This window comes from Exophiala mesophila (assembly GCF_000836275.1).
Source record: "Exophiala mesophila strain CBS 40295 unplaced genomic scaffold supercont1.4, whole genome shotgun sequence".
In the NCBI taxonomy this organism is placed as follows: Eukaryota; Fungi; Ascomycota; class Eurotiomycetes; order Chaetothyriales; family Herpotrichiellaceae; genus Exophiala; species Exophiala mesophila.
Window position 1 is genome coordinate 3,288,214 of NW_015622507.1, and position 24,264 is coordinate 3,312,477.

Here is a 24,264-nt window from a genome sequence, read left to right on the forward strand (position 1 = left end):
ATATGGGGATGTTGATAGATTCGGGGTCGCGGGCAGGTGGGAAGGGGATATCCAATTCTCTGTAGTCAAGTCATTGTCAGTTTATCATATTCGGTCAAATTCTTTCTTGAGACTGGACATGTTTGTTCACTTACCCAGTTTTGTTGGAGAAACAGAGTTGTTGCAAGCCCGCTTGGTTCGTTGAATTTGATTGATTTTCACTCATCGCGGCGGCGGCGAAATGTGAGGCTTTTCAGTGTGTGTGAGATAGGATGTATCAAATGATGGCGAGATGATAGTGAAACGATGGTGAAATGAAAGAGATTGGAACTCTGGTTCCTTTCTCACAAATTGTGGTTCTCGTCACAACCTTTCTTCCTCCTTCTCAATCCTAATCGTGGGCTTGGCTTGTTCGGTGCAGTGAAGTAGAAAGCCCAAGTTCAAGGGATAGTCACAACTAATAATACAGTTTCAGTTTCAGAAAATTCTTCACTCACATACTCATTCACGGTACTTGAGTTGTCCCATCCTGAAAAGCACGGTTGAAGAAAGCTGGTTGGAGAACATGTGCAATAAATGAGACAAAGACACAAAAAGGGGGTTGGGCTGGTATGGTCGAGGGTATGAGCAGAGATTGGAGTTGTTTAGTAGTGTCTTTCTTCATTGTCAATCTGGACTGATATTTCAAGACATGATTCTTTATTTCCTGAGACATTGCAACCAGCCCATCAGCCGGCTGGATGGCTCGATTCTTCATGAGAACTAAAGACCCTAGAAAGGAAGTTAGAGTGGAGAGATTGAGACTACTTGTCTATACCAATGGAGTTTCTTCAAGCTAAGTCATCTAACTACCGAAAATATGTCTAGATCTTGTCGTTCCTGAGTACTCAGGAGACCTTAATTTTGTGTTCCTGAACTCTCACCAACCTCCCCAACCTCCCCACCACCATCACCATCACCATCACCGCCCCTAGGACGATCACTCAGTCTCGCAGGTACAGCACGTCTCTGCTTACGCGGATGAGCAGCTTCCTCCCGCTTCTTTATACACGGAGCACATTCCCGCGGCCGAATCAGTCGCATCTTCTGATCATTATCACAATCCGGTAATTTACTGCATAGGCGGTCTTCCCTCTCGGTATGGCCGCAGGTACATCTATAGATGAGTTCTGTACACATTTTGAACTTGTTGCTGGATGTTCAGGAAGGTGGTGGATTGAAGATGTATATTGGAAGTATCGAATTTAGCGGCGGAGTGTGTGGGGGAGTTGGTGGTGGTGGACGACCAGGAGGAGTACCCGGTGGTGCTCGTGGTGGAGATGGTGGTGGTGAGGGATCTGGATATATTGAGGTGGGTGTTATCATATGAAGACCCAACGATGAGATGAACATAAGCGTTGATATGAAGGTAGATCTGGGTAAATTGAGGAGAGCAACTATCCTAGAGGAATTTATCTTATAGAAATATTCCTGGGTTGAATCATGTATTTGATTGAGTACCATATAAGTGAGCGAGTGAGTGACCAGAATACCTATCCCATGATCCATATTCCAACCGATCGCCCATATGAGAACAGCCGAGTGACACCGTGTATTGCTATCGAAATCCATCGGTGAGAGTGTCATTCATCCATGGGTGATATACGGGTTACTGGATTCGAGTCAGTTCAACAGACGACCCGTCATGATAAGGGGTTCTGTGTCTGGAGTGTCTGGGTCGAAATATCTATTTCTGGGGAAAAGGTATGTATAATCATGATAACGATGGATGATAGCTAGGCCACCACCATGACTCAGGGGATGTATCCTGACGTGTTGTCTGGTCTTATCCACGGCCAGATCCTCCAACATATCCATACATCTGACATAGTCGTATGGACACATGATATGGTACGAATGACTGATGGATATGAGCTTGCCGACACACTGACTGTTCGACCCCCATACCAAGAATCATTACTTCCACCCTCTATCTCTCCCTACCACGACATAGAACCATGGAACTTTCCAACTGACCATGTCCATATGTTCCTAGCATGGAACTATTCATGCTCCTCGGTTCTGATGACACGGTAGCAATTGACGCACCAGTTCCAGTCCATGCTGTACCAGATCTCGGGGACATGGTAATCGTGGGGCTCGTGACAAATGATCATGTCGATACAACACGCATGGCCGCAATGTCTGTAGACAACATAATAGTTGACGCAATCGCACATTTGGTTGGTGTTGTCTTCAAGTGGTAGCAGAATACTTTATTGCAGGCGATTGATCCAAGTTGAGGAGGATGTCAAGAAGAAGGTCAGATGCCTTTATAGTCGAGTCTATTTTATGGGCATGTCAACCTGACTTCCTGGATGATCTAGAGTGACTGACCGACCAGGAACAAAGAATGGCGATCAGGTATGGCGATCAAAGGTACCGCTCACAAAGATTAAAGGTCTTTGTTGAGCTAGGAAATTGCTGCGTCGATACCACAGGTCGCATTGTTGGACCAACTGGAACAGCTTTATGAGCGCGACGACGAGAATGTGTCTATAACTCGACGCCTTCTTTGTGTTTCACCCGGTCATGGAACAGAGACTTCAAGCAAAGTCGGACAGCCAATGACCTAGATGCCTTGTCCATCATCACGTCCCCACAACTTGACGGTGCGGTCATGGCCACTGCTGGCGATCCATTTTGAGTCTGTGCTAACATCAACACTCAGGACATTGCCTGAATGACCACTTAAACGTTTTGTCAAAGACCAGTCGTCCGCGGAGAAGACGTTCACATTCTTGTCAAAACCACTTGTGACGAAGAAAGTACCGGCCTTGCGCGGGTTGTATTCTTGTTTGACGCCGCTTGATTCGATCAAAGAAGAAGCAGTGGCATCAGCCCCTTTGAACCATCTCAAATCAGAGACGTTTCCGCTATGAGCACCAATGGAACCCACAGCTCGAACTTGTCGAATATCCCAGCACTTGACGAAGCCGTCGCCTGATCCAGAGAGGACTCGATAGCCGTCAACACCCCAGTCCAGGCTGAAAATCTCCTTGATATGGCCATCCAGAATCATGACGGTTCTTCCCGTTCTCAAATCCCAGATGCGTCCAATACTGTCAAAACCTCCACTTGCAAGTAATGACCCATCTGAATTGAAGCTGACAGTAAAGACTTGTCGAGAATGGCCTTCCTGTAGAAGCAATTCTGTGGTTGTTTCTACGTCCCATAGTCTCCAAGTTGTATCAAACGACGCGGATGCTAGATATTTGCCAGAAGGGTGGAATTCGACTCGGCATACACGATCAGTGTGGCCCTGAAGAGTCGAAATGGGAGTGTCTTGGTTCAAGTTCCAGAAATGAATGTCGCTTGCACCGCCCTGGCCTCCTGCACCACTGGCAATGTTGAGTGATTCGCTAGAGACGGTTGAGCCATCCAGGGTGGCACCAGGATACCACGCGATGCCTCCAACAATACCAGTGTGGCCTCTCAGGGTAGTCTTTTCGTTTAGTGTTGGAATTTCAAGCAATTTAATACCTCCGCCCCAATTACCAGCCGCGATGATCTCGTCATTGGGCGAGAATCGAGTAATGCTGACTGGACGTTCTCCGGCAATCTGAGTTCCGAAGAGCTCGAAGCCTTGTAGCTTCTCCTTAATTTCTTTCCGATGCTTGATATGCGTTCTCAAGGGTATTGAGGAGTCCTGTTTCTGGCGCTCGATCCTGTCTCGGGCTCTCGGTAACGAGTATTTTGCGATCTCTCGTCTGGCTTCAAGCAGTTGTGGTAGGCCTTCAGTATAGAACTCCTCTTCTTGGTCGGCCTGGTCTTCAGCATCTTGCATCTGCACATCTTGAACAGAGCCGTCTTGTGCTTCGGTTTCGTCTAGCATGAGCTGTCGCAGTCGATCTCTGCGGTCAGCCAAGTCCTCCCCGAAAAGTGTGATAGGTTGTCCCATCTCCCGCAACCGGCTTCGCACTCTTCCGTCATCGGTAGGGACTGCAATCTGAGCAAGACGGCGTTTTCGATCGAATTGGGAGAGAATGGCTGAGGCCTTTTCCGGCGCAACGCCAGCAGCACCTGAGGGCATGTCATAATTGCGATCGACGGCTAGACAGGGTCAATAATGGTCAAATACGGGCTTCGGGGCCGACTTACGGATATTGGCAAGATCGATGCCAGTCGAAGGATCCTGTTAAGGACCATATGGGTCAGTTGGGTGTTCAATAATGGCAGCGCTCTTGCTCTGAGACGACGACGGCGCCTTGAGGGAGATTTGTAAACAATGCATACACGGTGAAAGCTCAAACGCTAAATGGGATCTTACCTGGGCTTCGTCCTCGACGTACGCCCTGCGCGCAGGGTGCATCATCGTGACAGCAAGGACTTGTCAAGTTGGTTGTGGAGAGCAAGAGGATTGATTATGAAAGAGTAGAATCAGGCGATCGTCTTGTTGAAGTCATTTCGAGCCAAGGTGGACGTTCAAAGGGCAGAGTATGGTCTATCCATTTGGATCAACGGACTGTTGTAGGAAAGAGTTGAGAAAAGATGTGATATTGAAACAGCATCCAGGAACATGGAAATGTATATTTCTCCAAGTGAGGAGAGGGAAAGTCTGCATTGCCGCTCTAGGCTGAGACCCCGGCCGGATTAAAATTCCCTTTAGTACAGAGCTAGCGTGATGTTTTAGTGTGTTCTGACCTACTAACCTAGAACAGTAAGGACGCTTGGGGTTGCAGATCCGCCGCAACTTCAAGTTTATGGCAGTGACGATTGAACTTGCAGTCGTTCCTGCGCCCAACTTCAACTTCAACTTGAAGATTCACTCCTTGTCTTCATCTCGAACTTTTTTCTCACCACATACGCATTTAATACCTTCCAACAGTTCACCCACCCCCGCCATCTTCAGTCATCAACGCGTCTCCAGCCCGCATATCTGATATCATTCATACCCACGCTCAGCCATCTCACAGACTTCGATCGATCTGTCTCACATCCCAACAAATGCCGGTCATTCCTACCTTCAAGAACAGAATTAACAACACCAGCGACCTACGCCCATCTGCATTCTCTCAAGCCTGTCTGCTGTAGTTTCGTGATTGTTCTCGCCTTCGAGCCTCTTCACAGGGACGACCTGTCTGCCGCCATCAGTGTGGTCAGTGTGATCGTCACCAACTCCTTGGGATGGCAGCAACACCTTCAGCTGTGGGCATGATCCCCCAGCTTGAACAGGCCCGTAAACTTGCCCTAGGAGACCCTCAAGTGTACAACCAGGTTCTTCCCGGCATCTTGCCCATTATTGGTCCTGCTGCGCCCCTTGAAGTTCGTCGCTGGGGTGCCGACTTCCTCGCTGAAGCATTTGCCAGCCCAGCAATCTCTCTGGCTCAGAAAGATCAATTCTCAACCGAAGTCCTCCCCACCCTCAAGGCACTTCTCGAAAATCCATCCGAGGACATTGCTGTGGTAAAGAGTGCTGTGCAGGCATCAGCCAGTTTGTACCCTATCGTGTTTCGAAGAATGTACGTACAAGACCTGCCATGTCGCTCGTGGAATACAACCCTGGCCCATGAGAATCTAACATGCATATCCAGCATTAATCGACCCAACGAAACTGCCCTTTGGCAAGATATCAGTGCCATTAAACTTAACATCCTGAAGCGGATGGACTCTGCCCCTCCTGCCGTTCGAATTTGTTGTATCAAGTTTGTACAAAAGATCGTTCAGGTGGAAACGCCCGGTCTAATCGCAGATCCACGGGTGCGTATACCATTATCTTTCCCAGCCTTTCGGGTCACTGTACTGACTTCTATATAGAGGCCTGATCAGAATGAGACCTCCATCTCCCTTGTCCCCCGTAATCACCCTCTCCTTCAGCTACCCAACATTGAGGCCGAGGCATCTGCATTACTGGACCGACTCCTGAGTGTTTTCCAGGAAAACTCGACGTAGGACACTCCGTCTCTGATACATAATCCTCCGCTAATTTGTACAGTGACCCCATCGTTGTTGATGCCACACTCAACTGTCTCGCTATCCTAATCCGAAGCCGTCCTCCGATAGCATCTAAGATAATATCTGCTGTCATCAGCTACAACCCAATGAAACAAGGGAACTCCCCAATGACACCAAAAATCATGGTCATGATCAGGTCCATGGAAAGAACGACACGGGCGCTTTTGAGATGGGTTCTGAGAGCTGTGCCAAACCACCCTATGGAACAGAAGATCCAACAGTATCTCATGCGTTTGCAGCAATCTCGAAATGTCCTTTTCGCCGACACTACTGCACAGAAACGACCGGCGGAACCCACCGATGGCTACGACGATACTAAAAGACAGAAGCTCACAAGTGCTGCTCAGAGCTTCCCACCCATGCCACCTCCTCCCAATAGTTTCGCTCAGCTCTTCACCCTCACCGAAGATCCGAACGTGAAACAATTTGACGTCACACTTCTCCCTGCCGATAGCGTTAGCGATGTAACTGCGGTGCTCCTCCAGTATGTGGATGCAAGTGCGTTGGAGTTGGCCATTGAAGCAATCCGAGCTAGATATACCCACTTGCAGAAGGTGCAGCAGCCAACCCCAGTACCGGAATTTCCCATGGCCGGCCCAACAGGGATTGACGATGAAGATGATTATGATCCAGAGTTTGTGTCGGGTGGAGACAGCATCGTCGAGCCGACCACTGAGATGGCCCTGGAAAGCCTGGCCCAACCGGCGCTTGATCTTGGGCCATTTGAGCTTCCTAAACCACCACCACTCACCAGTGATCAAGTCGCCGTGGTATCTGACCAGAGTGTTGAACATCTCTATCAGATTGTGGCTACTCTAGATAATGCTGGCCAAATCAGCGCCAAGCAGAAATTGGGCTTGAATCGCCTGGCTGCAAGCACAAACGATCGAGATTCATGGATGACGATACTCGTGCGACTTGCCACGAGAGCGCCTGCAGGCCTCGAAGACTTGGTGGACAGTCTCATTGACGGTTCAGACGCGACCAAGTCGGCCAAAACGGAAGAACAAAAGCTCAGCGGCACAACACCTGCCGATCGGATTCGCCAAATGATATTCATGTACATCATGGATGATTTCCGTCCGCGTCTGAACCTTGCGATATCCTGGTTGACGGAAGAATGGTATGCAGACAAAGTGGCAGCTAAGGCACATCCGGAGTTGGGTCACCTACCACATTACTCTTATTGGGTGAAGCAAGTAATTGAACGATTACTTCCCTATCTCGACGCCAAAGACAAGAATCTTCTGATTCGATTTGTGTCTGAGATCCCGGCTATCGATCGTGAACTGTTGGACCGGATCAAAACTTTGGCACGAGATCCGGAACGAGTGAGCATGTGTATTTTATCGATGCAGTATCTGCTGATGCTCCGACCGCCTACACGAGAGGCGGTTCTTGACACGATGGAAAGCATTTGGAATGAAGGAGATGATCAGGCCAAGAAGGCCACGGCCAAAGTGCTTGGGAAATGGAGGCCTGGATTCCTCGAGAAGGCCGCAGAGGTCAAGGACGAAGGAGGCAGCGGAGTCAAGCTAGAGGCTGCGAAAGAGGTCACTCAGGCTGCGTGAAACTTGGTTGTCAGCCTCTGCATTGAAATGATGACAAGATCTGTAACAATATCGATTGAATATTATGCTAAGAAATAAATAGCATTGAATGTTCTTGAATCATGGTCATCCAAAAATCACAGCTCCTATTGCCATTGATTATCCGACAGCCGCATCAAGGGGCTTATGGGTTTTCTTCCAGAACATGAATCTGCTGGCCTTTGCACCGGACAATTGCGGTTCCAACGGTGGCGGGATGGGCTGAACCTTTCTTCTAGGGACATGTCTATCAAGTGGTTTATTTCGATCTGATCGACGGTGTTCAGGAATCTCGCCAATCTTTGTACTTGTCGACAAGAAGGTTGCCGTCGACGTGGGTCGAGAATGTGAACCTGAGGTTAACTTTCGAGGGACCACACGCATAGGATCCCGCAATGGCTGCTGTTCTTCGAAACAAGCAACAGACACAAGGAGCATACTCGGTTCTGGCTCGACTTCAGATTGCCATGGTGGCCCATCAGACAGAGAAGGATAAACGCCTGGAGAGATACGATCGTTGTTATGGTTATGTGGTTGATAGGCATCCACGTTGTCCTTTGGAGGTCTGGACTTTTTCCTCTTCTGGTCTCTCATCAGACTGATCTGCGAGATAGAATCCTGAGGCAATGCAGCAGAATCATTCGATCTCGACTTGTCATGATGACTGTCGACTTGCTGTGTAAGTCTTCTCGCCTCGGTGGCCGAAACAACTGACGATCCATTCTTGGACCGTACCTTGCCTCCATGGGCGAGAAGTGAAGATGGTAGAGGAGGGTGATGTTTCCTAGAAGACGACGATGACGACTGCTCTGCACCAGCTGCCCCTTCTTGTCGCTGCTGCTGCTGCTGCTGCTCATCCCGTTTACTCCTCTTCTGTCTCTTCGCTAACCCGTGATACCGCTCATCCCTCTCGCCCCTCGACACAACCGGCGGAATACCACCACCGCCACCTCTCATCAAACTCAACCTTGAATTCAATTGCCCTAAGGCCAACAACGTATCCAAAGCCGCACTCTCCGATAGATTATACAAACTTCTCCTCGAAGCCTCCCTAGCTTTAGAATCTCCTCGCCGATGCAAAGCATTATTGAGTAGATTGATTAAACCCGTATTGAGCACGAGAAGCGTATGTGCCAGACTGGAATGGGCGGGCCCATCACCCATTTCAAATGAAGGACCATGTGTTGCTCGACTTTGATCGTATAAATGTCGGATTTCAATTGGTCGTTCTGTTAGGGATCGGCGAAGCCATTCTTCCTCTTCGGATGGACGTGGTGGTCGGGCGCGTGAGGGACGTTGTTTTTTCTTGTTGCCTTTGAGGCGGTTGAATACGTCGATGCTGCTGGTGAAGGCGGCGAGGATGGATGCCACGATTGATGCGACGTCGATGGAGCCCATGTTGTCGGTTGGTATGGTGGGGTTGAACATAGGACAATCAATGTTAGATAGAACCACAGGATGTGAGACGGTATGGAGAAAATGCTGGCGATCATATAAGTGATCTATCAGATCGAGTCACATATGATCATCTCATCGAACCCATTAAGTCATACAGTAGTCCTCTTCCCTGTTATGAGGAGAGAGGTTGATGGGGGATAGATAGATAGCTAGCAACATGAAGGTACCGACCTATGTATGTACGTACATACATACTTTCACCAGTAGTAAAGCGACCCGCCCTTCCGTAACACATAGTAGGCGTACTCGAACTTCACATTCAGAGCTTCCCTCCCTATCGAGTGCATCAGACCTATCAATCCGAACACTGTACGCCCCAACTAAGCGACATGCAGAAGCCAAAAACCAAGCCCACGCAAGCCCCAAGGGAAGGACAGCATTTGAATGGTCAAAACTACCCCTTCACTTCCGGCAACTAAGGTAGGCATCCAGGCGAGTGGAGGCGCATGAGTCTCAAAAGTTCCAGGCGCTTGTAGCCCTCGGTTCTTTGGGTCGTGCAACCAATCTAATCCCTGGCGCGTTGAGGAGAGGGTACGAGAGTGCATGAGAGGGGAAGCGGAAAAGGCGTATTGTGAGGTTCTGCTGCGTGTTGAGGTGGACATACAGTACAGTATCACAATATGTGAATAATGTGAAATTGGGGGATTGTGGAAGATGACTGGTCATACACGAAGACAAGGCATTGATTGAGGCGTTGGGTTGCCTACTGGTTGAGACAAGGGGAATAAGGTACTCCGTACTGTGATGGTTTCAATGCGAGATCTGCTGGGCGTATGGACAAGGCAATGTGATCTCTATTTCAAGCCCAGTTTAAGCTTACTCTCCAGGGCACGATATGCCCCCTCGGCCCCTCCACCCCTCAGCCTTCCCTACTCCCCCATGATGATCCTTTGGATCCATACCTTAGGTAGGTAAGTAGCCAATTTAATCCTTACTGTACCTAAAAATGTACTCGACCCACCAGAAACGCCCGCGGGACCCTCGACCTACAGTACACCACCGCCTAAGTTTCCACATGAAAGACGACACCTCAATGAGGTCTATACTTTTTTTTTGACAAACATGCAGTCGATGACCTTGAACCACTGGACCTGTATCAGACACCACCTTCCTTCACCTCCCTTCCACCCTACTCTTCTCTACTCACCTCCACAATAAACAAATAAACAATGCCACCTCCCGTCGGACCCCAACTTCCTCCGGAACTACAAAAGCGCAAACGAGATCAAAATGACGACGGCTCAGACTCGGACTCAGATTCGAGTTCCGACTCAAGTACTGGTCCACAACCTCCTTCAGCAGCGCCAGCAGCAACAGCACAAAAACCACAATCTCCACCTCCGAAAAAATCTCGGGTCATTGGTCCTAGTCTCCCCTCTGCCTTTGCTGCTGCGACTTCTGTAGACGAACGACCGGTGTCACCAGCACATAATCATGAAGAAAACAAAGACAGTGATGACAGTGACGACAGTGACGACGACGATGATTTCGGCCCACAATTACCCTCCTCCTCCTCATCATCCTACCCCACTGGCGGCGGTGACCGTCACTCACAAACCCAGACCCCTCTAACGTCCACTATAAAACCCACACCCGCAAAACGAGATGAATGGATGACATTAGCGCCAGAAAGTGGCGATTGGTCGCAACGTGTCGATCCCACGAAACTCAAGAATCGGAAATTTCAGACAGGGCGCGGTGCAAAGGGACCCTCGTCGTCAGGTGCCAGTACGGGTGCGAGTGCAGATTCGTGGCATGAGACGGCGGAGGAGAAACTCGAGCGGTTGAGACGTGAGGCGATGGGGATTCATGATTCTGGTGCAAAGGGGAAGGGGAAGCGTGGCGATAAGGTGCATGGTCATGGTCATGGCGGTCAAGAGGATGAAGCTACGGCACGTCGTTTGCGCGAGTATAATGTATGTGATGTGTTTTGCGTTTCGGATAGGTGTTGCGATACATTTCACTGACGAATGCTTCGGCTGGTGTTTCTAGGACAAAGCTCGTGGTCCAGCTCTATACAATGCCCATCAGAAGAATCAAACCGAACTCGACGACGACCCCAGTGCTCGGGCTTTCGACAGAGAAAAGGACATTGCGGGTGGCTTGCAGTTGAATTCCACCCAGAGAAGAGACATGGTCAAAAAGGCTACGGATTTCTCCTCGCGCTTCAGCAGTGCCAGATACTTGTGACCTCTCGACATTGCCCCAACCATAGAGGTACAAGTTTGAGAATATGAGAACTCAACATTGTGCTCGTGGGTCTCGTGATAAAATTTCGAGGGCCTGCCACCGATTCAAGCCCGATGTATTATTAGAGTGGGCAAATACTGTCCCCAGCCAGTACCCTTATCCACCAACATCTGCTGATGTATATTCAGCACTTCGGTCGCAATTGTAATGGTCGTTGCTCACAGAGTCCCAAGTTCATACTCAGCTCACATTCACAGTAGGTCGGTAGGGGCCTAACTGCTCCACCTTGATACCCACCGATCCGGATAATCCTGCCCAAAGGCCACCGATTGTATGCCGCCAGAGTGCAATCGTCAAAATCCACCATCTCTTGTAATATCGTTGACACCGTCGACGGAGAAGAATCCCCCGACTGCGACAAGCCGCTGCAAAGCTCGTCGGATGGGAACGTGAACGTCAAGACAGCTTGTTTGGAAGTCTCATCGGTTACGAATGCTTCAATCGGACGGAGCAGGGTGGGTGACCCATAGTAGCTGACATGTCCATTTTCCGTCGCCCATGTCCGGCCTGAAACAATAGCTCGATCGGTTTCGATGCTAATGATTTTGCGTGCAAGATGATACGCCGTGCAGCTGGTCCAATTGTTTTCAAGCACCCGCAGATTTCTTAGCTGGCGCAACGCTGCTAGGCGCACTCCTGGAACTCGACACTTGGTCGCAGTGAAGAACAAGGGCGGTATGTAACCAGAATGATATTCCAAATTGTCCTGATCCGTGGATCTTTGCTGCTCCAAATCGCAAGACAATCTTAGCCCATCGCATGTGGCCACAATGTACCGGAATTCGGGTTCAAAATCAGCATAAACGGCTTCATCAAGGGCCTGTGAAGCTTTGAACATGATGGTGAGCATGGTATAATTGACTCGCAGTAGCCGCAGATACATCGGATCGCATTGTCGAGGATTTCTGAGCATCTTCTTCTCAAACATTTCAAAAGAAGCCTGCCAGCAGTTGAGAAGATCTTGGATCCGGGCCGCCGAGACTGGTACATGGGGTTTAAAGTCCTGATCTAGGAGACGGGCCACTTGATGAGCGATTCCCGTCAGTGAATGGTGAGCCATATAGAGGGCATCGAACTGTCCGAAGGCGGGAAGCTCCTCCTCGGCGACAAGACTATATGTCACTTCAGTTGGGCGAAGACTCAGAGGGATCATGCCGTAGGTCGGTGCTTTATGGATATAGCCTATGAACATGGGAGCAATGGCACGGATGACAAAATCAGACTCCTTGGTCGTTTTCGACGACTTGTTCGCGTGGGAGGCTGACCATTCGTTGATGATAGCAATGCCACTTTCGACATGATGCAAGGCCGAAGTGATATTGCCGCGAGCGATTTCGCAACAGGCGAACAAGAGGCACGCAAGGAGGACAGCATCGCATCGTGGATTGTTCAGAGTGCCTTGGAGAGCCGCTGTATAATGTTTTCGCCACACCGCGTTTGCGTGTATTGGCATTTTGGCAATACAGGATGTCTCACACAGTGAGGCTGTGGCAAGGAGTAGGCTGGTTACGGCAGGCTCAGCAATGCTGAGCTTGGGAAGGGTGTGTGTCCAGAAATAATATCCTTAACAAGATTGAGATTCACCACCAGGATTGAGGATGAGAGCGTGGAATCTTACCAAAATAACAAGAGAAAAGGGGCGCTCCTTTCTCAACCCAGTACTGAAACGACCGTTGGTCGTCACTATCGCCCAAAGCACTCAGCGGAGACAAAAGCCGAGGAACTTCGGTCTGGGTGACCACAGCTGATTTCTCATCTTGATCGGGGTTGGCTTTGTTGTTTGTGGCTGTTTTGCGAGAAACAAATAGCCATGTCTGTGGAGGCTGGTAACCTTCGCATTTTCGAAGCGAACTGGTACATTGTCGACAGGCTGGCTTTCCCTCATCGCATTTGATCCGACGTTTTCTATATAGACTATCAGTAGGCTGTTGGATCAATATGATCAAATGGGATCGCAATCGCACGTCGGCCGGCGAGAAAGGCCACAAGGTCAGGAGATTGAAGGGGGAAAACATACCGACATGTCATGCATCCTGTCTTGACTTTCTGATGAGGCCTTTTGGTCCGGCCAAGGCCCATTTTTGATAATTCAGCCGGTCTGTCTAAGGTGCTGCGCGACATACGGAGAATAAAATGATCGGTGGCAAGAAAAACTGGAAGGCTAAACCACGCAGGATGCTAATAAATAAGAAGCTGAGTAGTTGTAAGATAGAGATCAATGTACTGTAGTGTCGTCTTGGTTGTGAAAGATGATTGGGGCGGTAGGCGAGAGGTATCAGTCGTTGTCGAGGCCACTACCCTTGGAAGGGCACCAGCCTATGCAGACGGGATTTCGAGAAGGGCGGTCCAAGACAGACCAACCGCTTCAGCTGACGGCTGCTGACACAGCGAAGCCAGTTGTAAGCGGAGAGCAGGCACATGAACTTGTCCTTTCCCAGGGATCTCGATCAAGTCAGCAACGCCGCTTTTCGGTTGCTTTAATGGCAATAGATCTTGTCAAAATCGGGTGGGACTGGGGCCAGGTTCGATTGGACCAGGTCTGGTGAGATTGAGCGTGACCGAGGAACCATCTTCGATCACCTTTCGCTTTACCATATTGTCACATTGTTCATGTCCGCCGCTTGCCCGGCAGCCTATGAGGGGCATCCAAGAATGAGCATATGACGTTGACACCAGCTGCGATACATTGAGAACGCGAATCTTGACTCTGAAGGTCATCTGGTCAAACGGATCTGGAGAAGAGGCATCTGTTGATTGATGTTCCGTGGCACCACAGCTGAAAAGGCGGGACTATCCTCCGCTCTCGACAGGGTAAGAACCTGGACAGTAACTTGGCAAGAGAGGTACCCTGGGGCTCTGGACTCTGCTGGCGCGGGGCCAAGGGGCCAAAGGGTTGAGGTGCGTGAAGTGCGTGTAGAGCCCTCGGGCCACAGGGCTACCGCTGACATGTAACGATTTTCGAGAAACACCAGATGAAGGCCCAAGGGCCTATTAGGGCACGCAGGGGTAATGGTAGAGACGCAGACACGGTAGGCAACCCTGTAGGGATGTTCCATGCAGGCCAAGCGCACCACCTAAAAGGGAAGTTACAAGGGAGTAGTGTCAGTCCGGAGTACGGAGTAGGCACGGTAGGGCACCGGCTGACGCGTACCTTCCTACCCAAGGTGCCAACGAACCCTGGTGGTACTTCGTACCTGCCGAGAAGGCTGCAAGTGCGACCGTTGTAGGACTCGTATGTACTGTAAGCTCATCACTTGCAACTCTAAATCATTTTACAGTAGCATACAAGCATCCTAATCACGTTTGATGAAAGACAACTGATCTTTATGGTCAGCAGGTCTGACTAAAGGCTGAGCTTACGAAACTCGGGGCGAACTTCACAAAATAATTTAATAGCACGACGCTTGACAATACCATAAGACTTACGGAACTCGATGTCATCAGCCCTACGAGTGTGCATTCAGCCATAAAGAGATCCATTGACAGGCGAGCCTTCAGGCTTCGATGAGGGTTCTAGCTCGGCCTTTATTGGCCTAAAAGACACTACTAGGGGCAAGGCGGAATAATTGGGTCTCAGAGCCCCAAACCCAAAGCCCGAGGGGCCCAGTGGCGCCTTCAGCCTTTGTTCTGCCTCCTCACCTCCTGCCGTCAAGAGCCTTGTGCCTAAAGCCTTGTGCCCTGAAGCCTTGTGCCCTGGAGCCTCTTCTGATTCTTCCCCGGGTTTCACTGGACCAATCATTTTCCAGCTCCGTGTACCTGCACCGTGGTCTCACATTCTCCAAACCCTCATCGTGCCACTGTGTCGCAGACGTGGGTCAAAGCCACCTTCACCAATCCATCAATGCCACCGTGGTCAAATCCCACTGAATGACCTTCATGTTTACTCGCTGCCATCATCTTGTCCCATGACGTCCCTCAACTGATCACTCGGTTGATAGAGCAGCCTTCACCATGGCTCGCTCTCTAGACTCGATCATACTCACCCTCACCCTCATCTTCAACCTGTTTTTTCCTGTCCATGCAATCTACTCAAAGGACTCACCAGTGCTTCAGGTCAATGCCAGGACATACAATTCCCTGATTGCGCAATCAAACCATACATCTGTCAGTACTCCTCCTTCTCATCGCCACAACTGCTGACTTTGCTCCGAGATTGTCGAGTTTTATGCCCCTTGGTGCGGACACTGTCAAAATCTCAAACCTGCCTACGAGAAAGCCGCAAAGAACTTAGCCGGATATGCCAAAGTCGCCGCCATCGACTGCGATGAAGAAGCAAACAAGCCCTTTTGCGGTCAGATGGGTGTTCAGGGCTTCCCAACCTTGAAGATCGTCAAACCGGGTTCCAAGCCTGGCCGCCCCATCGTCGAAGATTACACCGGCCCTCGTGCTGCAAAAGCCATTGTCGAAGCTGTCAAGGACAAAATTCCAAATCATGTCAAGAAATTGCAGGATTCAGCCTTGGATTCCTGGCTCAAGGACGATGCCACCACGGCAAAGGCTGTTGTCTTCTCAGACAAACCAATCAGTCCTCTTGTCAAAAGCCTGGCCGTCGACTTTCTCGGCAATATTGCCTTTGCTCAGGTCAAAGACAAGGCATCGGCAAAGACCTATGGTGTTTCTGAATTCCCATCCATTCTACTCTTTCCCGCACCCGGCAAAGATGCGATTACCTATGATGGCGAAATCAACCGAGGCGGCCTATTGGCTTTCTTCGCTCCTATCGCTTCACCAAATCCCGATCCAGCCCCCAAGCCTCCCAAATCCTCGAAATCTGCAAAGTCGGCCAAATCATCCAAGAAAGCACAGGCCTCCTCATCGGCCTCTGCCCAATTTTCCCGAGCCTCCGAAGACCACAAATCTTCCGACTTTGAGGACTTTGTCGGCAGCTCAGCGACAATTGTTCTCGATGGCGATGGCAATATCCCCACCGATATCCCAATCTCAATCGTTGTTGATGGTGAGCAGAAGCCTGCCGTCGTTGCCCATGTCCCACAACCTCTTCCTACCTTGGCAACGTCGACCGAATTGAACAATGCCTGCCTAGCTCCAAAAAGTGGCAATTGTATTCTGGTTTTGCTTCCTGTGAAGCAAGACCCAGACGAGATTAGCATAACAGCGATGACAGCTTTGGCAGGATTTGCCGAGATTGTCGATAGAGCACACAAGCGCAAGGCCAATCTTCTCCCAATCTACGCTGTTCCAGGAGAAAATGAGGGCTCTTTGAAACTACGACAAGATCTTGACCTTAGCTCTGAGCATGGTTTGGAGATTGTTGCAATCAATACAAAACGTGGTTGGTGGCGCCATTATTCGGCCAAGGCCTATAACCTCTCAGACCTCGAAGGTTTTATCGACGCCATCAAACTAGGAGAAGGGTCAAAGAATAGTCTCCCACCGTCCTTCACGGCGCAAGAGCCAGAGCCAGAGCCAGAGCAGCCCGAACCTGAACTAGTACAGGAGGCCGATCCGTCGCCAGATCATGATGAACTTTAGCCTTTACTCCCTGTTTCGGTTGAATACATGTAGCCATCGAACCTCAGTGCTATTACTTTCCTGGAAAATGATAACGACTGATATGATGCCAAGATTAGGTGCGGCAGATCCATCTTCTTCTGCGAGTCATCCGATCTCAACTGTTTGCTCTATGACCAGACCATTTCTCTTCCACTCTTTTCCTTCACTCTTCTGAGTCAACCAATTGTCCACGCCTTTTCCAAGATCGATCTCATCTGGTCTCTCCCCTTCTCTATTTAGATCTTCCTATTTTCCTCTCCCTCTTCCTCACTCTCTTCGTCAGCCGTCAATCGATCCCTACCAAACCATCCCTCCTTCATCCTCTTCTCCCTCATCAACTGCTCTTTGATCTTCCGAGATGAGGAATGGCATGAAACATTGTTCAGACACACTTTGATAATCTGATACCGCATTTGCCTTTCCGGATCTCACTTCAAAACGTTATCCCCGCCATCGATGAGAGGGCTGCTAATTCTACACAGCATGAAATCTCTCTTGGTCGAACGCTTCTGATCTGGAGTCCACGATCTCACTGTTATGAGCAACCCTAACTCTCTGCCACCTATTCAAGATTCCGACAGGCGAACAAACCCTGAAAGACCAGCAACATGGCACTATCTGAGCTTGCCCCGATTACCGAGATCAGCCGATCGTCCGCCATCAGCCCGGGTGCACCTGAGCCCAATCTAACTCCTCAAACACCTCAACTGACCGAGGCCACAGCAAGCAATGCACCATCGCCTGTGCCAAATGGCCGGACCGATAACCTCGACATGAGTAACATCCCTCCTACAAATGTGAAGTCCTGCAAGGAAATTAGTGCGGACCTTCAAGCTGGCAAATACGAATTTCCTGTCAATAGAAACACACCAGCCCCTACAGCTCCCAATGCCCAGCTTCTTCACCTGTATCCCACCATGACGCCATATCAGCAAATGAGGTATCGTGCTGAATTCAATTTTGTCCCGATGTTGCCAAGCCCGGCATCAGATGCCAGAATCGTTATGATTCAGAATATGCGACAAATGGCCCTTCTCGGGGCGACAATCGAAGACGACCAACGACGAGCAAATTTCTGGGATCGGGTCTTCGACAACTACAAACAGATCTGGTGTGAAGCCCTGCGGCTTGGTTATGATCCTGGTCATGTATCTGAAGAGGAGCAAAAGCCTCGTGCCCGCACGATAAAGACGCCGATGAAGACTACAAAGAAAAAGGTCCATCCAGCTGCTGAACCAGTCTTTACTTCTGAAAAATTCAAAGATCTTCGTGGAAAATTCTACACCCTCCTTCCTATCACTGCTGGGGAATTCGAGGAAGCTTATATCACCACGGAGCAGGTGAAGGTCGCGATGGGTCAGAAGACCAGCGAGATCGCTGGCTTCCTCCAACGTGTTCATGACTTTCTTGGCAGGGAAGTGGAAATGCAGGATTGGAGTCGCGTGAAAGCGTCCACCTTCTTGAACCCAGGCGGAAGAGACTTGTTCTTTTTCGCTATCTACACGGCTCAACTTTACGTGGCTAGTCTCAAACAGCTCCATAAGTTCCAATCGTCATTCAGGACCGTGATTCAAGCGAAAAATGGTCAAAAGCGCATCGCAAATGACCAGGCCAGCCTGAATTTTCTTTTAGCCACCGCACTGGAGATCAATAACAGGACGCCATACCTACGTGATGCAAAGCAGTCCCGCGAAGAGGTAGTTGCATTGGGCAAAGAAACAGGACCACATGAAGTGGCGTCTCCAGCTCCAGGTTCACGGGTGAACCTTGACTATTATGAGCCACCACCAGTCAACAGGATCGGAAACGTTGCGACAGATACCTTGAATCAGCCAGACGCTAGTACCGCCTCTCTACCCAATAAGCGTTCTGCACAAGATGAGGACATCTCTCTCGCCTCTCCCAGCAAGAGACAGAAAGGCACAGACACCACAAGTGCAAGCCCTAAGGAGCAAGAACGAGCTCATCCGCACAAAGACTCATTAAGCCTCGAAGCAAGTGTCGGCTCACAGGATGCATCTGATCAATCATCACCGACGCAGACACTGATGACGGAGCCACTGGATGCAAAACAATCATACGTCAAGCAGTTCTTGACACCTCTGGCAAATGAACTACTCGCTGCGCGGAACCTCCCGCCCCTCAACCCATTGACACAATACTTTGATATCAAGAACACACTTGTTAACGCAGGCCTCCCTGTACTCGAGAGAAATAAGGTGGTTGAGCTCTACAACACTGGCGCTATGCACAGGTTTCAAGACCCTGCCTTGGTGCGAAAGATGCGAGAGGAACTGGCAGCTCATCCCAACGCGGTGACCCTGGCAGTGAATGCAAATTTTGACGCGGAGCGGCTGTCACATTACAATGTGCATTATTGCGAAGGTTTCCGATTCCGATTTACTGAAGAATCTACCATTGCGGAGCGCATTGCTGCCGATACAAATGGCCTTGTGAACATGTATGTTCAAGATCGGATCAACCATCCAGAGAAGTATATCCGTCAAAGACACGGATCGTATGAAGCTATTTCTTTGCCTATGCACCCAACAAAGAAAGATGTCGTCCACGGTATCTGGGACGACAAGGACGGTCAACCTTTGTTACAGGAGTATCCTTGGTTCTATCGCCCTAGAGATTATCTCCATATCAAGGGTAATTATGGAGTTCAGATCGTGCCAAAGCAGACCGATACCGGTGACGATGCCACCGCCACACAAAAGGAGAAGCAGGTCAGGTTCGCCCCTGGTCCTGACACAGACCTCAACATTCGGGACAAAGCCAACCCTACCATCCATCTTGGCATGCCTCCTCGTCACCAAGACCAAAACATGACGAACCCTGATTCAAAGTCAAAGTTGGGCACAACTCCACAAAAACCAACGCGCACGTCTCCTAAGGGTAAGTTGAAGCACTCTAGACCACGACAGGCATCCAGAATCAAAACGATAGGAGTATTCAAAAGACCAAACTCAACCCAACGTGAGCTTACCCTGAGCGGCCGTCCCCAGCGCACCGCGGCTGCCACTCACAAGGAATACATCGAATCACCGGATGCTCAGACAGAGGCCGATGACGATGAGTGGACACCTAGTGATGACGGTGATGACGACTAAATGACTTTTGAGCAATACCGCGGCGCGGCAAGCAAGAGCATTTTCAGTTTCCCGCGACACATCTCGGAACATTGAATAACCTACCTACCTACCTACCTACCTACCTACCTACCTACCTACCTACCTACCTACCTACCTACCTACCTATTCGCCAACTCAGTGAGCATCAAGAGAGCACCAATCACACCCGTGATGGATATCTGGGTAATTTTTCGATTTCAACCTTCAATTTTCAGGCATGGTTTCACAAGAAACGACAGACGAAACGATATGATATGATTTTACGAAAGGGGTTCGTCTTTTACGATGCGTTGCGCGATGCGCGATGATCATGATGAAATGATGGAAAGCAAAACTGGGCAACGGAGCGAATCTGCATTTCGGGGGGGGAAAGTTGGTTGATTTGGTTGGTGAATTGCGTGGTATTTTGTTTTCTGTTTTCTTTTTTTTTTTTGCTTTTTGCAGTTGAACTTCACAGTTCCTCAAAGCCGACTGGCTCGAAAAGCATTGAGAGATACCTAGCACCTAGCAGGCTAGTCAGGCGATTCTCACAGTCATATTTTGCATTGGAATTCATGGAGGTTACAGTAGTCAATCAGTCACTACGACGACTGACTGCCGTACTGGCTTCAAACCTAGTACTCATCTTGGACATGTCATCAAGAACCTTACCTCCAGATAGGAAGGTTGATCATTTCTTGAAATTGTACACATTGTTTCTACCTTTCTTCCTTTTCTGAAAGATCTATATATCACACGTGACTGATCCGTCAAGCTCGTAGGCTTTGTGCGAAAAGGATGTTCAATGTTCGTGTGTCGCGTTACACTTCATTTCAATTACAGAGTACGTAGTCCATGACTTTCCTACTTCCTTTTCTCCTTTTTCCCTGTGCCCACGCTGCTGCTGTGTCTGTCTTTCTTGGACTTTTTCTCTTTTCTCTTTCCGCCGACATTGTCACCTTCTGCCGAATCATCACCATTGGCGGCCGCTGCCTCTTCTGCGGCCTTTCGCTTCTTTTCCTTTTTATGAGCCGAGGGAACGCTGACGATTGCGCTGCCTCCTAAGGCAGCATCACGGACCTGCCGTTCGGCTTCCGCCCAAGCCTCGTCATCGTCATTCGCATTGGTCGAGGGTAAGATGGCATATCTAGACACATGCATGTTAGTGTTAACACGGAGATGGCTCAAATCGCTTGTCACTTACTTGTCGAGAGGGAGGGCATCAATGAGTGCCTTCTGTTTCTCTCGGATTGCTGGGTCAATGTCCATCTCGTCTTCTTCTAACCCAGCTACTTGAGCGGCTGGGACAGCGACTCTGCCTTGAATGCGAGGCTCAACAACTTGGTCAACTTTTCCATTGACGAATTCCTCGTTGTTCTTTTCGGGAATCTCCCCTTCGATTGCCTGACTTACAACCGCTCTCAAAGCTGTACTGACTTTCCTCATCACCTTAACAAACATTGCCAGTAGTTGGTTGTTGGGTAGATTGAGTTCCTTCTCTAAGTCGCTCATGTCTTTTCTCTGCAGTCCCACAGCAAGAAGAATGCTTTGTTGTACACCGGACAGTGCAACACTGCAGGGCGGCTGCTTCAGTCGACCAGTGAAGTAGAGCATGGCGATTGAGGGAAGGAGATCAAGTATTACATGATAATCAAGCATGTTGTTTGCATAACTGTCAAGACGTGCGAGGTCGAATGGCGAGAAGAGAGCGTCAATGTCAGACTTTGCAAGGGATGCAACAGTATCCGGAGTAGTGATATTGCTCCCGCGTGAAGCTGATTCCGAGATAGAAAGAGATTGGATAGAGGTGAAAGTGCGAAATTGGTAGGATAAAAGGGAAAGAAAGCGTTTGTGAAAGTCCTGTGCGTAGGCGCTAAGCCAGGATGAATCTGTGCTTCCACTGTTGGACAAGGGTCGAAGCATGACACATGAATGTTCACCTGTCAATTCGTTGGGTGTTTGCCGAAGATAGACTGGCGTGAAGGAGGCCCTCTTCCAGAATTTATGCAGTGGCTGGGTGAGGCCATATGATACGCCGATGTAATCAAGTCGATCAGGTTTACGCTCCGAAAGTTTGCTGAAGAGTGGTGGCATCTTGTTGATATCGCGGACATGGACGGTGTCATCAAGAAGATCGGACTTTTCCAGTTCAGCGTCGGTCACACGAGGCATGTGCTCCATTTCTTGGATTGTTGCATCCTCAGATTCTGACAAAGAGGCGAATTTTCCCTCGTAGAAATCTGTCAGGAGCTCGAGGGCACGGGAACCGTAGCCCATATTGAGATACTCGGGGTTCGTGGCGATTCGGACTACTCGGCTGCCTGACAGACCGGCAAATTCGGAATCTTGGAACTGTTGGCTAACAAGCCATGGAATTAGATCACCGCCTGCCCGTTGACCTCGAGAAAGACTGTTCATGACAGATTGCTTGCTGATGCGACCCTCGAGGGTGACCTGTAACACACACAATGGTTCTGGAAGTTTGGTCGCACCTTCTTGGATGGGAGGAATCAACACAAAGAGTTGATGTGCTGGAGCATCGGACATGAGTTGCAAGTCATTTGGCGAATTCTTGTAATGAGATGCGACGTACAATGCCATCATCTGTTGAAGGAACTTTTCAGAGACGGGGTGGAAAGAGAATAGAGTGTCGCGATTGACGTGAACCAATTCGCAGGTCGAGGGGTGAGGTGTACCCTGGGTGTTCATCCTTGCTTTGGGCAGCGTGGCATCGAGGCATAGAAGTTTATTCAACCATTTCTCCACTCCGTCACCGGGAGCATAACGAATGGGTTCGCTTAGGGTAATCTCCCTCAGTGACCGTCCACCGGTGTACATGTTTTGACCGTCTCTGGCAGCTTTGCCTGTGGATTTATCGGCGACCTCAACATTGTCTAGAGCGGCCTTGGCACCGGCTCTAGATTGTTCACGGAGCTGATGGATGAGCTTAAGGGACAAAGATCGTCCCGTGCCTTCGTATCCGTTGATGGTTGAAGCCATGAAGACAAGATAAGGACCCATCAGTTTCCGGACCAGAGGCAAAGGAATGGCAGCGGCTTCATCGATGACTACCAATTCGGCCTGTCCGAGGACGTGAGCATCTTGGGGTTGGATGTACTGGATGGTCTGTCTGTGCTGCCTGTGGATGTTGATACGGACCACAGCTTTGTTGTAGTCGGGGTTTGTCGATTGAAGGATGGTATAATCAGTGTGGTCCATATATTCTAGAGCGTCAAATCCTTTGATAACAAACTCAAAGAGCGTTTTGAGATTTTCTGGACTTGGGGAAGTGATGAAGATGTTGCTGTAACCGTGCGCGACAGCAGCAGCTACAGCAACACCGAGTGCGGCAGACTTGCCTCGACCACGGGCAGCGGTCAAAGTGACAGTGCTACGCAGAGTTTTCTCAGATATTGCGTCGACAAAAGTAAGGAGAGCTTTGGCCTGGTCGACTGTCTTGGCCAGGTTCAACAAGGGGCCAACCGGTTTGCTGTCCATGAGGCTGTCTTTAATTTCCTTGAGCTCTTTCTTGTTTGGAGGAAGAGATTCACTATCTGTGGTTGGTGGTGGAAGGGCCTGGACGTTTTTTCCACCCGAGATTGGAAGGACGTTTAATTCGTCGTCGACGACAAGACAGGATTCGCAGGAGCCCAGAGAGAGGATAAAGCGTTCATTGAATCGAGCAACAACATCGTCGTGGGCCTCAGTACGATATCTGGAGTGGACGTCCATGGACATGGTGTATAGTTGTTTCAGACTGTTCATGCCTTTCAAGAGCAGAAGAACCAGACCACCACCCTCGACGGTTTCAATGGTCCTCGCGAGAAGGTTGGGGGTGAGGGCTTCAAAGTCTTGCAGTATACACATGCCGTAAGTATTTCCCAGAATCTTTTCCGTCTCCTTGTAGTAGACGTAACGGATGTTGTGGAGGGTGACGAAGAGTTCGAAAGGATCTTCGGTATTGGCATCTCGAATACCTCTTTTAATTTCCTTTTTAATTTTGGTCTCTCGCTTTTTGCGATGACTGGTGAAACCTAAGAGATCTTTCTTGTAGGCCCACAGCACCGATTTATTCTGTTTGATGTCGACACTGGACATAATGTAGTGGAGGTGGACGATGACATCTTTTGCGCGGTCTCCAACAACCACCATGAAGGTCCGCTTCTTTTCCTGGATTCCATTTCGAATGAGGGCAGGGATTCGAGAGTCGATTGCTTTGCGAGGCATGATGAAGAGACCCGGCCACCCTCCGCCTCAGTCTATGTGTGTTATTGGGAAAGAGTGGTCCAAGCCGTGGTCATTGGAATAGACCCTGTCTACCATGAAAAAAAGTAAACGACTGCGCAGACTCCAAAAAAAAAGTC

General features: G+C 49.6%; 7 protein-coding genes across 9 annotated transcripts; 3 read left to right on the plus strand and 4 right to left on the minus strand.

Annotated features, from left to right (window-relative positions):
- Positions 1-1,668: 1,668 nt before the first annotated feature.
- On the minus strand, positions 1,669-4,507 carry PV10_06286. Of its 3 annotated transcripts, none has more exons than XM_016371061.1 (3): positions 4,289-4,507; positions 4,120-4,153; positions 1,669-4,071 (listed from the first exon to the last, which is right to left on the minus strand). In XM_016371061.1, the coding sequence occupies exons 1-3, from the start codon at positions 4,331-4,333 to the stop codon at positions 2,591-2,593; spliced, it is 1,560 nt and encodes a 519-aa protein (XP_016223354.1). In that variant the 5' UTR covers positions 4,334-4,507; the 3' UTR covers positions 1,669-2,590. The 3 variants fall into 3 exon arrangements, with proteins under 3 accessions (XP_016223354.1, XP_016223355.1, XP_016223356.1); XM_016371062.1 differs by having other exon boundaries at positions 4,120-4,225; XM_016371063.1 differs by lacking the exon at positions 4,289-4,507 and having other exon boundaries at positions 4,120-4,286.
- A 262-nt stretch (positions 4,508-4,769) lies between these two features.
- Positions 4,770-7,612, plus strand: PV10_06287 (uncharacterized protein). Its single transcript, XM_016371064.1, has 4 exons — positions 4,770-5,480; positions 5,553-5,718; positions 5,776-5,906; positions 5,954-7,612. Exons 1-4 carry the CDS (start codon positions 5,146-5,148, stop codon positions 7,542-7,544), a joined length of 2,223 nt encoding a protein of 740 aa, XP_016223357.1. The 5' UTR covers positions 4,770-5,145; the 3' UTR covers positions 7,545-7,612.
- Positions 7,613-7,682: 70 nt separating this feature from the next.
- PV10_06288 (uncharacterized protein) lies at positions 7,683-8,960 on the minus strand (the record flags this gene model as incomplete). The annotated part of the gene is made up of 1 exon (XM_016371065.1): positions 7,683-8,960. One exon carries the CDS (start codon positions 8,958-8,960, stop codon positions 7,683-7,685), a length of 1,278 nt encoding a protein of 425 aa, XP_016223358.1.
- Positions 8,961-10,109: 1,149 nt separating this feature from the next.
- Positions 10,110-11,210, plus strand: PV10_06289 (uncharacterized protein; the record flags this gene model as incomplete). The annotated part of the gene is made up of 2 exons (XM_016371066.1): positions 10,110-10,936; positions 11,013-11,210. Exons 1-2 carry the CDS (start codon positions 10,190-10,192, stop codon positions 11,208-11,210), a joined length of 945 nt encoding a protein of 314 aa, XP_016223359.1. The 5' UTR covers positions 10,110-10,189.
- A 184-nt stretch (positions 11,211-11,394) lies between these two features.
- On the minus strand, positions 11,395-13,581 carry PV10_06290 (uncharacterized protein; the record flags this gene model as incomplete). Its single annotated transcript, XM_016371067.1, has 3 exons — positions 13,288-13,581; positions 12,889-13,175; positions 11,395-12,833 (listed from the first exon to the last, which is right to left on the minus strand). The coding sequence occupies exons 1-3, from the start codon at positions 13,389-13,391 to the stop codon at positions 11,395-11,397; spliced, it is 1,830 nt and encodes a 609-aa protein (XP_016223360.1). The 5' UTR covers positions 13,392-13,581.
- Positions 13,582-15,082: 1,501 nt separating this feature from the next.
- PV10_06291 (protein disulfide-isomerase domain) lies at positions 15,083-16,887 on the plus strand. The gene is made up of 2 exons (XM_016371068.1): positions 15,083-15,374; positions 15,423-16,887. The coding sequence occupies exons 1-2, from the start codon at positions 15,222-15,224 to the stop codon at positions 16,761-16,763; spliced, it is 1,494 nt and encodes a 497-aa protein (XP_016223361.1). The 5' UTR covers positions 15,083-15,221; the 3' UTR covers positions 16,764-16,887.
- Positions 16,888-20,617: 3,730 nt separating this feature from the next.
- PV10_06292 (uncharacterized protein) lies at positions 20,618-24,192 on the minus strand. Its single transcript, XM_016371069.1, has 2 exons — positions 21,105-24,192; positions 20,618-21,047 (listed from the first exon to the last, which is right to left on the minus strand). Exons 1-2 carry the CDS (start codon positions 24,125-24,127, stop codon positions 20,765-20,767), a joined length of 3,306 nt encoding a protein of 1,101 aa, XP_016223362.1. The 5' UTR covers positions 24,128-24,192; the 3' UTR covers positions 20,618-20,764.
- Positions 24,193-24,264: the final 72 nt, after the last annotated feature.

Excerpts from the sequence above, each read along its gene's own strand:
- PV10_06286 (XM_016371061.1), bottom strand. The coding sequence starts at position 4,333 with ATGATGCACCCTGCGCGCAGGGCGTACGTCGAGGACGAAGCCCAG. Across the intron at positions 4,154-4,288 it reads ACGTCGAGGACGAAGCCCAG|GATCCTTCGACTGGCATCGA; the intron begins GTAAGATCCCAT and ends GGTCCTTAACAG. Across the intron at positions 4,072-4,119 it reads CATCGATCTTGCCAATATCC|CCGTCGATCGCAATTATGAC; the intron begins GTAAGTCGGCCC and ends GACCCTGTCTAG.
- PV10_06287 (XM_016371064.1), top strand. The coding sequence starts at position 5,146 with ATGGCAGCAACACCTTCAGCTGTGGGCATGATCCCCCAGCTTGAACAG. Across the intron at positions 5,481-5,552 it reads CCTATCGTGTTTCGAAGAAT|CATTAATCGACCCAACGAAA; the intron begins GTACGTACAAGA and ends ATGCATATCCAG. Across the intron at positions 5,907-5,953 it reads GTTTTCCAGGAAAACTCGAC|TGACCCCATCGTTGTTGATG; the intron begins GTAGGACACTCC and ends TAATTTGTACAG.
- PV10_06291 (XM_016371068.1), top strand. The coding sequence starts at position 15,222 with ATGGCTCGCTCTCTAGACTCGATCATACTCACCCTCACCCTCATCTTC. Across the intron at positions 15,375-15,422 it reads CGCAATCAAACCATACATCT|ATTGTCGAGTTTTATGCCCC; the intron begins GTCAGTACTCCT and ends CTTTGCTCCGAG.
- PV10_06292 (XM_016371069.1), bottom strand. The coding sequence starts at position 24,127 with ATGCCTCGCAAAGCAATCGACTCTCGAATCCCTGCCCTCATTCGAAAT. Across the intron at positions 21,048-21,104 it reads GATGCCCTCCCTCTCGACAA|ATATGCCATCTTACCCTCGA; the intron begins GTAAGTGACAAG and ends GCATGTGTCTAG.